Genomic DNA, 12900 nt, shown 5'->3' with positions numbered 1-12900 from the left:
AAGCTGGAGTGTTCATTCCCCAGGGTCTCAGGCACTGTTTTTGTAGGTGTTTTTCCAAATCGTGATCCAAATAAAATTCATAGTTTGATATGTTTCTTAAGTATTTAAAAAATCCCTCCCCATCTATTTTTCCTTACAATTTATTTGCTAAAAAATGGAGTCATTTTTTTTCTCTACATTTGAAAAGAAGGGTAGTGAAGTACCATATTACTAGGACCATTTCAAAATCACGATGAAGGGTTCTACATTAAGACAAACCCGCAGCATATGAGAGAAATTTATTTCACGTCTGATTAAAAGCCGCTTCCTCCTCGAGGCCCTTCCTGGCTACTTTGTGGACAGTTCTGTCATCCCCCAAACCCTTGGCGCTTTACGTCCTGCTGTCTTATTCTCTTTTTCCTCCTCAACGCTCGGCACTACCTCATTCACTCTGTATTAATATATTTTACTGTGTGATGTCTGCCTCCTCGCTGGAATGTGAGCTCCGTGAAGGCAAGAGTTTTGTGTGTGTTGTTCTCTGCTGTATCCCCAGGGCCTGGGTCACGAATGAAGACACAGAAAGGCAGGGCAGAAACAGGATGAGGACGGCTAGGTAGGAGAAGAGCAGACAGACGCAAAGTAGCAACGTGTCTCCATGCACGTCACCTTTGGGTTTATGGTACCCACTAGAATCAGGGACCCCTAGAGAGTTCTCTGAGACGCCCAGACGGTGAATATCTCTTGCTTGTCACTCAGGGATGGAGGGACCTCTCTGTAGCTGCTGACTGGGCCTCTTGGCCCCTGCAGTCTCAGGCTCAGGCCCCGTTAACCACAGGGTGGTCTGACCAGTTTTATCAACATAGCATGTGCTGTTTGGAGTACGAGGCTGCACCTTTCAGGTCATCACCAACCGTGAGCAAAGATGCTTCCAGCAAGGATGGTAGTCTTAGTTCAGCTGGATTCAGAACATGTTTCCCAACCTGTAGCGTGGTTGGGATCCCAGTCAGACTGGGAAACCCCACGCTGTGGGAACTCACTCAGGAACTGCCTGAGTGAGTCACCACTGTGCTGCTAGCAGTGTGACATCAGCCAGGTCCCTTGGCTGTACCTTAGTGTTCCCATCTATAAAATGGGGATAATACCCTTTTACTTCTGCAGGGTCGTCGTGAGTCTTTTCTGCTGCCCAGTGAGGTGGGGATGTACGTGCAAATCCTCCAGCAGCCTGCATGAGAAGGCAGCATTCTGGTCACTTCAGGTGACGTGGGGGTAGCAGGTGACCGAGGAGCCAGGGAGGGTCCACGCTAACTAGGGGAAGGAGTGTGGCTGAATCTGGGGATCCCCTCACCTGCTTTAGGAGAGGGAGAGGAGATAAATTTTGTCTGGTGTGGCTGTGTGAGGCTGACATCTCTTGCCATCCCTCCCCTTCTCGGGTCTTGGCATCCCCAGCAGAGAATCTTGGAACGGAACGGGGGGGACAGGAAGCCCCACACTGTGCTGACTGGATTCCAGGGCATTATTCTGAGAGCATTTCTAGCTTTGGTTATGCGGTTCTTGCCACAACTGACAGAGACTATATCACTGGAACAGCTCAACCCGTTCCTAGCCTGGGTATGTGCTTTTTCCAGGTGGATATGAGGTGTGCCATGAGGGGAGTCCATGGCAGTGATGAGGAGGCCAGTCGGCCCCTCCCTGCTGTCCCGTCATGCCTTGGGGAACCTTGTAAGTGTCTCCATGGATAGCACTGTGTGTTTCTTTCTCTTGGGTAGAGATTACAAGTTTTTATTACTGCTGGTACCAGACTAGTAGATTTAGAATATTTTCTGGGTTCTATGAAATCCATAAAAGACCCCTAACTTTTTTGTGTTTTTACTGTATGTATCTATGTGCTGTCCAATATGGCGGCCACTAGCCAGAGGTGGCTATTTAAGTTTAAATTCAAATCAGTTAAACACAAGTTTAAATCCAGTTCCTTGCTCAGACCAGCCAGTTTCAAGAGGTCAATCAGCAGGTGGGGCTAATGGCCCCTGTATTAAGTGTAGATTATGGGCAGTTTCCAGCACAGGAGAGAGTTGTGTGGAACAGCACTGCAAACATCCCTACTCAAAGCGTGATGGGTGTGGGGAGGGAACTTCAGAGCACTCAGGAGAAAGATGAGTGGCAAACAAAAGATTAGTTCTTGTAAGTTTTACCTCATGTTCTTCTCAAGGTAAAACTCTTCTCAAAGGAGATACTTCAGGGGAAGACTTGAGTTTGCCTGTGTTGGCACATTGCCTGAGAAGGTTTCCCCTCAGAGCGCACTCAGCTGTCCAGCTGCTCCTCACTCTTTAGCACATTATCAGGGACACAAGGTGCCCCCCGCCTAGCCAGGGAATGGCTCCTCCTGGCCTGACTCCATACTGTGCTGGAGGGTGCCTATGGGAAAAGCATGAGATTGGAAACTTCCGTAGCGCTTTGTGACTTCTGAGGTAGTGGGCGAGAAGATTCTTAATCACTCTTAATTTGCTGTTCATGCTTCTTACACTCAAAGAAGGAAAAAGAAACCCTTGGAGAAGCAGATGTTTTTCTAGACTGTGGATTGCATCCTTTTCTGTCCTACCGAGTGTGGTCTTAGCAGCTGAGCCAGAACCAGGTGAGGCAAGGGAGACGCCCAGGGCACAGATTTAGGGAGATGCTCAGCTCAGGTGCCGATCTTGCACTTACAGGAGCCCGAGAGAGATTTTTCTCCTTAAATTTTGCATCGTGGGCACCTGGCTTGCCTCATCCTGGTCCTGTCTAGGCTGGCCCTGTTTGAGCTCGTTTATCACTCACTCTAGATGACGCACCATGTGGTTCTAGGGATTCTGGACTTGTACATAGATGCAGCTCTGTACTATGCACCTCTTCCCTAGCTGGAACCCCTCAGGTAGGGGCTGTATCTCTTTGATCTTTGCATACGTGGTCCAGAGGGGTGGACAGATGAGCGGCTCTTGGATCAATGAGCGAATCAGTCCACCAGCGATCAACTCAATGAATCAGAGTCCAGAACTCTCCTGACATAGACTTTTCCGTAAACGGTTCAGAGAACATCCTGGATTGTCACTCTCCAGGCTCCACAGCTGAGTCCTCTCTGCACACGGAGAAGCTGAGACCTCTCATCAGTGTGGCTGAGGATGGGCAGTGTCCCCCACTTGTCCTTGCCCGGAGCTTCAGTTGCTTTCAGTATCAGGCTGTTACTGTGCTGGAAATCTCTGACAACAGGCCGCCCCGCTTCCACCCCACTTCCTCCGGAGTCCGTGTCACAAGCCTGTGTCACACCACAGCCAGACTGTCCCGGGAGCACGCGGCTGGGCCTCCTGCGCCGTGATTTGGGGGAGGAAAGGGGTCGTGAATCAACTGCCTGGGCCTTGGAGGCTCCTTTGTGAACTCTGTGTTACATTCTTCCCCTCTCTCCTCCCGCAGAGCGTACTGAAGAAGAGGGACCAAGTGCAAGCAGAGTACGAAGCCAAACTAGAAGCTGTGGCCCTGAGGAAGGAAGACCGCCCCAAGGTCAGGGGAGCCCCTGAGGGAGGGCTGGGCTCCACAAGGCTGCAGTCGCCTCGCCGGCGCTGAGTGAAGCCTTGTCCCCAGATCCACACAGCTAAGGTGGTCAGTGCCAGCTGGGCTGTGTTCACACTGTCATTTTTTCCTGTTTGTTCTCTTTGATGTCTTATTTCTGGAAGTTTCTTTTTCTTTCTCTTCTTTTTAATTTTTTTTTTTTTAATTTACATCCAAATTAGTTAGCATATGGTGGAACAATGATTTCAAGAGTAGATTCCTTAGTGCCCCTTACCCATTTAGCCCATCCCCCCCTCCTGCAACCCCTCCGGTAACCCTCAGTTTGTTCTCCATATTTATGAGTCTCTTCTGTTTTGTCCCCCTCCCTGTTTTTATATTATTTTTGTTTCCCTTCCCTTATGTTCGTCTGTTTTGTCTCTTAAAGTCCTCATATGAGTGAAGTCATATGATATTTGTCTTTCTCTGACTGACTAATTTCACTTAGCATAATACCCTCTAGTTCCATCCATGTAGTTGCAAATGGCAAGATTTCATTCTTTTTGATTGCCGAGTAATACTCCATTGTATATATATACCATGTCTTCTTTATCCATTCATCCATCGATGGTCATTTGGGCTCTTTCCATACTTTGGCTATTGTTGATAGTGCTGCTATAAACATGGGGGTGCCTGTGTCCCTTTGAAACAGCAATTCCTGGAAGCACGGGGGGTTGAGTTTTCTGCTGTTTCCTGAGTTGTTTTTTTTTTTTTTAAGACTTTCAGCGTTGCCATTCAAGGGCATTTCCTGTCTGTAAAATGGGATTGACGAGAAAGGGAAGAACAGTCTAGATCAGCGTTCTCACAAGTGTGGTTTGCTTACTCATCCATAAGCTGTCGCCAATCCATGACAGGAAAGGTGCAGAAGCTGAGAGTCAGCAGTTTTATAGCAATTTGACACTTGTTGAACACTGAGCATGAGTGTTGTCAAACTAGCTCATGTGGAGCAAACTACACACTAGTTATGCATAGTAGGTCTACAGCTCTGTCCTGTTGGGGAAAAAAGCCACCGAACAGTGGTTCTTTACCACAAAGTTTAAGGAGCACTGATTGAACTTAGGGAAGATACCCCCAGCTACAGGGCTCTGGGTCTAGATAGAGGATCATACTGTAAAAATGCATCTGGTGTACTAGTCCTTGCCATGTGTTGCCTTTTCCTTCCCCCAGCCGGGATTAAACACAAGAGTAGTAATAGCCGATGTGCGAGCGCTTACAACGTGCTAAGCTCTTTACCTTATCTCACTTACTCCATACGACAGTCATGTGGTTTGGGAGCCGTTATTATTCCCATTTGAGAGATGAGCAAACCAAGGCCCACGATCTCACAGCTAGCAAGTATGAGAGCCAGGATGAAATCCTGCAGCCTGACCTTAGCACCTTGCCAGTTACCATTATGTTGCTGTGTTCCTTTTTGTTTGCAATTGGAAGGTATAGCTGTTTTCTAAAAGGGGGTGGGGTAGGGAATGTTATTAAAAAAATAAATAGCAGGGGCCCAGGGTTCTGGGAAGTAGTTTTACATCAGAACTGTTTCTCTTCCTCTGCCTTGGTTCTTGCTGCTGTGGTAGCCATACTGTGATACACCCAGAAAGGAACCAGCTGCGGAAATTGGAAACCCAAACCTCAGAAGTGGCACACCCTGGCTCCATATAGCATTTTTTTTTTTTTTTAGTTTATTTTATTGATTTTGAGAGAGAAAGAGCGCATGAGTGAGTGTGCGAGTGGGGGAGGGGCAGATAGGGAGAGAGAGAGAGACAGAGAGACAGAGAGAGAGAGAGACAGAGAGACAGAGAGACAGAGAGAGAGAGAGAAAATATCCCAAGCAGGCTCCGTGCAGCCAGCGTGGAGCCTGATGCAGGGCTCAAACTCACAAACTGAGATCATGACCTAAGCTGAAATCAAGAGTTGGACACTTAACTGACTGAGCCGCGCAGGTGCCCCCATATGGTATTAAAATATATATATATATGTAAATTGTTTCACACGGTCACCACAACAGTCATCTGAGGCCCAGAGGGAAGGCATTATTCTTCCCCATTTCATGGGTGAAGAAAGAGCCACAAAACAGCTTGATGAATTGCCCAGCTTTGTTGATACCCAAGGTCTTTATCCAGTGTGCTGGGCGCAGCAGGCATACAATACATGCCTGTGGCATGGCCGCCCGTGTCACCCGTGGTGACCTACATGAGAGTGAAGTCTGCATACATCTGATGGAAATCCAGATGGTACGGAGAGGGACTCTTGTCACTGGCCCAGTGTGTGTAGCTGGGACTTGGCCAGAATGCTAGGCACCTCTCTTCCATTCCTCTTGCCACAGGCTGTTGGCCTGCTTCCGTCCTGTGTGTTGGGACCATGATGGGAATGCAGCTGTGTGCACAGCCACCCTCCATCTTCCAGCTGCCCGTTGCCTTGACTAGTTCCTAGCCATCCCTGTGATATTCTGGAACACGGTGCCATTTGCTGAGCCCATATCTCTGTCTCATTTAAAGGAATGACAAGAAATACTGTGTTTATAGATTTCAAAATTTCATTTCAACAATTTAGCTTTCCAATATAAATATAGAAGTCACTTTTCCTAGCTAGGGAGGGAGGGCTAGCACATTCTGTCACTGGCCTAGTTTGGAAGCCGAAGACCCTGTCTTTGGAAGATGTTCTGACAGCATTCATCGCTGCTCACCACTGAATACAAGCTTTCTCGCAGGCTGGTTTGTCATTTAATCTCTGTTGAGCTCCGTATGGAACAGTTCCTTTGTAAAGACAGGAGCCGAAGGTTATGAATAATACGCCAAAGTAAATGCTGACCTTGTCCTGGCTTGCCGGCTGCCTAAAGGTCACAGCACCTTGGAACAGATGGAGCCCAGGGAGCGGCCATTTCTGGCTCCCACGTTCCAGCCAGACGAGCTGCGGGGGCTCCTTTCTAATGCTCTCCACCTCTTGCCGGCCTGGGTGCCTCCTCTTCTCCCAGTGGGTGTCAAAATCTTCTTGCTATTGCCATCTTCACCTTCCCAGAGCATCACCTATACGACTCTTCTCTTGATCACAAGAGTTCTTAGAAGAGGGGGAAGGGTTGCTTCCCAGCCGGTGAGACTAAGTAGGTGGTCTAAACATGCCTCCGTTCTCTCACCACACTGTGGGCGAGCAGTCTTGGTCTGCCCTCTTTCTGGCAAGACACTGAGCCATGCCGGTGCTCATTTTGCCGTTTTTTAGCAATTGTGGTAATTAACAAAACAGGGACTGTCGTCACGGGGGTGGTGGTGCCCATGAGTGTGCTCTCACCGTGGGAGCGGCAGAAATTGCGCCTCCAGGTTTGGATCTGGGACAGCAGCTACTTTGGTGGGTGGAGGAGGGCTCCGTTGGCGGCCTCTGCAAATGGAAAAGGGCTTGGTAGAAAGAGCACAGAATTTGGACTCCGATCACCCTGGCTTCAGTTCCCCAGCTCCTCAGCTCCGTCTCCCCGCTTGCACCTGTTTGCTCATTAGCCCTGTGGGCTTCATACGTGTGACTTGTGGAGACGTGAAGGTCAGCGCAGCAGTGTCTGATGTAGGAGCCGACGCTCCACTGGTGGAGCCTCTGCTTCCCATACCAGCTCCGCTCGTCTCTAGGAGGAGTGCTGACCGAGAACCTCGTTTTCTGGTTTGTTGCCCTTATGGTTTTTGTTTTTAACATTGCTTTAAAAAATTTTTTTTGACTGCCCTGTTTCAGGCATGGTTTCCTTGCGTTCTAAAGTTTCCCCTGCCTTCCCAGCCCTCCCGAATGCCTGTCCTCCCTGACAGCCCATCAGAGGTACCCAGGAAGTGAGTAGCTGAAGGTTTTGCCGTGCTTTGTTTCGTGTGTGTGTGTGTGTGTGTGTGTGTTTATAAAGTTTATTTATTTATTCTGAGGGGAGGGGAAGAGATAGAGAGAGGGAGAGAGAAAGGATCCCAAGCAGGCTCTGTGCTACCAGCCCAGAGCCCGATGCGGGGCCCAAACTCTCAAGCCGTGAGATCATGACCTGAGCCAAAATCAAGAGTCAGACACTCAATGGACTGAGCCACCCAGGTGACCCTGTTTTGTGTGGTTTTGAGCTCCGCTTCCCAGAGCTACCACTGGTGAGAGAAAAGCCAGAGTGTCAGGAAGTGGGTTAGGGCGATTCTTAGCCCCAAGCACCTGGCGGACTCTGTCTGTGACTATGGCGGGAACAGCCTTGTTCATAGGACTGTCATGGGGATGCAGGAAAGAGAGTATCTTGCCCAAAGACGGGCAGTTTTCACAGGGGTCTGGGTGTGTTAACAACATCTGAGGGACGTAGCAAGCCTAGGGAATTAACCTGTTTTGAGGTTGAAATCTTGAAAAGAGGCTCTAAAGAGTGAGGGCAAGTTGATTTTTGTGAAGCCGTGGAGTGGCTCACTGATCAGTGATCACTGATCACCTTTCCAAAACCCAGAAGAGAGAAGTGGCCTTGCGGGTCTCCTCGGCCCTCACTGCGAATTTCACACCAGGGTGGCTGCTTTAGGAAGAAGGGGAGGGATCCTGTGGCCCCCCGCTGCTGGCTGGAAGCCCTGTGGCTGTGGCTTGTCCGTGTGCGGGGGTGAGCCTAGAGCTGAGGGCAAATGTTAGTATCATAGAACTTAAAGTTTTGCTTGTTGTTAGGGTTGAGAAAACTCAACAGACCCTGAAGAGGTTTCTTCTCAGGCAAGTGGACATTTGAATTATGTAGACTCGACTTACCTCATTTTAGCTTTGATGTCGGCGAAATGATAGGCACTTACTGGGCTGCCTTCTGCTGGACTTGTCAGGACCGCAGACTTGTGGAAATCCTCGAATATGATCCTCCCTAGAAGCCAGGGAGGACAGCAAAGCTGTTACTGGAAACAAAGAGGGGCTGAGGCATTGCATTTCAAACTGGACGGGAAGCTTATACGCTAACATGAACAATAGGAGTGAACGTGAAGGGAAGACTCCCTTCGACGCCAACATATTCATGTGAATTTCCTTCCCACCCTACTCCCCAACCCACAAAAATGCTTGAGCTCGTCCCACATTACCCCTCTCCCATCGCTCCAACAACCCATATTCTGTAACGAAAATTCTCACGAGAGAGAAGGGAGCCACTGTGACAAACGCAGCCTTGTTATCTACTTAGAGGTGTTATCTTTTGGAGTCTTACCTGGTGATTTTTTTCTGTGGTTGGTGTCTTGTGATAAGTGACAGCCAGCCGTCAGCATTGGGTATCACGATTGCCACGTCCTTCAGACACAAGATAGCACAATTCTGATGACACCTCAATCAAAAAATTAAAACACAGATGAGCAATGCTGGTTGTCCCTGGTCAGGGAACCGATGGTTACAAGGACACCATCCAGAAAGAAACAAAAGGGGGAACACCGGGAGCCTGAGTGTGTGGGCCGGCCGCCTTCCTCTTCATTAAGTTGGGCACCTTCAGTAGCTGGTTGCTTCAGACAGCTCATCCCAACTCCTGGTTCCTCTTGGTCCCTTCTTTTCCACCCTCCCCTCTCCTCCTCCTTCCTTCACCTCCTCCTCCCCTCTCCTCCTTCTCCATCCTTGTGTTTCTATGGCTCTGCTCACTCTGACTTCCTTCCTGCTTCTGGGCTCATTTTTCTTAGTATCCTTTGCTGATCCCCTTATTAACCCTACAGATTTAGGCTTCTCCATGAATTCCACCCTTTGACCCTCCAACCCTCTCTTTGATTTCCCCATATATTAAAAAATTTTTGCATCATGGCAAGATACACATAACCAAAATCATCGTCTTTACTGTTTTTGAGTATACGGTTCAGTCATGTTAAGTAAATCCACACCGTTGTGCAGTGGGTCTCCAGAGTACTTTTTTTATCTTGAGGAACTGAAATTCTGTACCCATTAAATTAGTCCCCATTTCCCCCTCCTCCCAGCCCCTGGAAACCACCATCGTGCTTTCTGTCTCTAGGAGTTTGACTACTCTATCACCTCTTGTAAGTAGAATCATATAATATTTGTTTGTTTTCATAACTGGCTTATTTCACTCAGCAAAATGTCCTCAAGGTTCATCCATGTTGTGGCATGTCAGAATTTTCTTCCTCTTTAAGGCTGAAGAATATTCCACTGTATGTCTGTACCCCTTTTTGTTTATTCATCCATCTGTGGACAGATACTTGAGTTGCTTTCACCTTTATCTGTTGTGAATATCACAGTGGATATGGGAGGACAGATATCTCCGTGAGATCCTGCTTTCAGTCTTTTGGTATTCACCCAGAAATGGAATCGCCAGGGATGCCTGACTGGCTCAGTCAGTAGAGCACGTGACTCTTGATCTTGAGGTTGTGATTTCCAACCCCCCCGAGTGGAGAGATTACTTAAAGATAAAATCTTAGGGGTTACCTGGGTGACTCAGTCAGTTAAGCATCCAACTCTTGATTTCAGCTCAGATCATGATCTCACGGTTGTGGGACTGAGCCCCATGTCCAGCTCTGTGCTGAGCGTGGAACCTTCTTGGGATTCTCTCTCTCTTTCTGTCTCTGTCTCTGTCTCTGTCTCTGTCTCTCTCTCTCTCCCTCTTGCTTTCTCTCTCTCTCAATAAACTTAAAAAAATAAGAATAGAGGCAACTGGGTGGCTCATTCAGTTTAGCATCCAACTTTGGCCCACGTCATGATCTTGTGGTTCGTGAACTTGAGCCCCACGTTGGGCTCTATGCTGACAGCTCAGAACCTGGGGCCTGCTTCAGATTCCGTGTCTCCCTCTCACTCTGCCCTTCACCTGCTTGCACTCTGTCTCTGTCTCTCTCTCTCAAAAATAAAATAAACCTTAAAAAATATGTTTTAAATAGAAAATTAAAAAAAATAAGATCTTAGAAAAAAGAAGTTGAATTGCTGGATCATATGGTGACTCCATTTTTGTTTTTTTGAGGAAGTGCCGTACTAAAGTTTTACACAAGTGCAGGGGTTCCAATTTCCTACATCCTGGCCAACACTTATTTTGTTGTTGTTGTAGTAGCCGTCTTAGTGGATTTGAGGTGGTTCTCACTGTGGTTTTGATTTGCATTTCCCTACTGATTAGGGATGTGCAGTGATTTTTTAATAGGCTCGCTGGCCATTTGTAGATCTTCCTTGGATAAATATCCATTTAAGTCCTTTGTCCATATTCAAACCAGGTGCTTGCTATGGTTGAGTTGTCTCAGCCCCCTCTTGGGTCGGGGGGTGGGGCTCACCCTTCCCGTGGCTGTAGCTGCCTCCTTTTTCTGGTCCACGGACCTGTCCTTTATCCTGAGCCCCACGATGCATTGTCGCCCCCCCAGTCACCCAGACTGTAAACTTCAGGCTCCTCTCTGACAGCTGTGTCTTATTTCTCACGTGCAGTGGGTTGCCACATGTGTCAGTTGTGTCTCCACCAGGTTAGTCTGATCTGCCGTCTCCCTTGTTGTGTTACAGCCGCCACCCTGGTTGCAGGGCACCTGGGGTGATCTCGTGCCAGTATATTTTGGTGTTGACTCATCTCTGATCTCTGGTGAAATCTCAGGGTGAGGTAGCATGGGTGAAGAGTGGTGTAAAGTATGAAAGAATATATTTAATAATGTTTTATATTTGGAAGACAAAAAAGAAACCTTTTTGTATGGCATGGAATAAAGTTCATAATGTTCATTCTTGCTGGAGGGGCTAGGCACATGCACTTACATCTTGTAAGAATAGCAATTTACAGTATCGATACTGATCCGAACTAAGAAATATTTGGGAGGCGTTTAATCTATGCCGGGCACCAAGTATTCTATGCATATTATCTTGTTCAACCTCATAGTAACTTTATAAGGTGGTTGGTATTATCCAGAAACAGAAGCTGAGGCATGGAGGCCCAACATCACCCATCTAGGAAGTGGTACCTGTGGTATTCAAATTCTGGAAGTCTGGCTCTAGAACTGTTTGTATAGTTAGAGGAAGCACAGGCTTTTCTATTTTCCAAAAAAGGGGGCAGCTGACCAAACCTGGCCTCAGGAACCCAGCCTTCTTGTTCTTTACTCTGCACCACTCCCCCCGCACTCACCCCTGCCTCCATCTCGCTGGCTGGCGTTCTCTCTCTATGCTTTTGTGGGCACTGTAGCCTGTGAGCTATTCCTGAGGTGGGCCCAGGTATTGTCTCCCTCTCTCACCTGTACATACTGTCACTCTGGGGTGCCCTCCTCCCACTGTCTCCTCAGCGTGATTGATTCTTCAAGGAGGCCCGATCCCTCATCCAAGCTGCACTGGCTGTCCAGGTCCCCCTCAGCATGCTTACCGCGGGGCTGGGTGAAGAGAAAGTACCAGTAACCTCTCACCCTGATGTCCAGGCACCTTTAGTGCCTTCCCGGCTCAACTGTAGGCAACCTGAGACGAGAGCCATCTACCGAGAGCAAGGTACCTCGGTCTTCCTCCGTGCCAAGCACAGAGTACGTCGTGAAAATGATGAGTCCCAAATGTTTCCCAAATTGAGGCTCAGGTAATCATAAAATCCAGAGCCATGGTTTTGACTCTTAACTTCTAAAAAATATTTTTTATTTATTTTGAGAGAGCGGGAGAGAGAGCGTGTGCGTGAGCAGGGGAGGGACAGAGAAAGAAAGGGAGAGAGAAAGAATCCCAAGCAGGCTCCACACTGTCAGTGCAGTCTGACACGGGGACCCAAACCCACGCACTGTGAGATCATGACCTGAGCTGAAATCAAAAGTCAGACGCTTAACCGACTGAGTCACCCAGCTGCCCCTTGACTCTTAATTTTTGTGGGTCAACCAGAATTCCCGTCTTCAGAACTGACCTGGGAATCTTTCCTAGAAAAGAATTCCTTTGTATCAGAGACCCTGGCCTCCCTCTTCTCAGCGGGCCCTGACCAGGTTCCCTTTTCAGACCTTTGCTTTCCCTCCTGGCCACAGCAGTTTTGTTAAGCAAAGAGGAAGTTGCTCCAGGGAACTTGCACCTTGATGCTTAAATGCGCAGGAGCCAGGAGAGGAATAAGGGAGGTGGACTGTGCCTGCTGGAGAGTGAGGCCCGGACACGCTGGCTCACGGGGCCTCCGCTGAGGCTGGTTCACTGTGTTACTGGGGAAGGCTCCGCTCCAAAGAGGCAAAGCGGGGGCTCACTTGGTCTTCACTTCCCCCCCCCACCGAGGTGGGCAACAAGTGACAGGTGAGGCAGCAGCGAAAGGCAGAGAGACTTCAGTCATGGCATCAGAAGAAAAAGTCAAGTCCTTTTTCTTTCTTCTTCCAGAACCTCAGCGCTTTGGAAAAGGCTTTTCTCCCTCTTCAAAGAAAAGTTCCTTACTTTTAAGTTTCCCGGGATGCCTCTCTCTGTTTCTTTCTTCCCAACTCCTTCTGCCTCACCCAAGCTCAGACCCCATGCCAGGCCAGCCTGAAACCC

The 12900-nt window shown here is 48.4% G+C and overlaps 1 protein-coding gene across 3 annotated transcripts in view; it reads left to right on the top strand.

The window, feature by feature from the left end:
• Positions 1 to 12900, top strand: part of SNX30 (sorting nexin family member 30) — a 117588-nt gene that overhangs the window by 95640 nt on the left and 9048 nt on the right. For all 3 annotated transcript variants that reach the window (XR_007146339.1, XM_047830273.1, XM_047830274.1), the window contains exon 7: positions 3418 to 3504. Coding sequence is in view for 2 of the 3 variants with exons in the window: in XM_047830273.1 (XP_047686229.1) it covers positions 3418 to 3504 (87 nt within the window). In the remaining variant the exon portion in view is untranslated. The remainder of the gene's footprint in view (positions 1 to 3417; positions 3505 to 12900) is intronic.

The sequence above is a fragment of the Prionailurus viverrinus genome, chromosome D4, assembly GCF_022837055.1.
Source record: "Prionailurus viverrinus isolate Anna chromosome D4, UM_Priviv_1.0, whole genome shotgun sequence".
NCBI classification, from domain to species: domain Eukaryota; kingdom Metazoa; phylum Chordata; class Mammalia; order Carnivora; family Felidae; genus Prionailurus; species Prionailurus viverrinus.
Note: the sequence above shows the minus strand (reverse complement) of the source record. Positions and strands in the feature narration are given on the sequence as shown.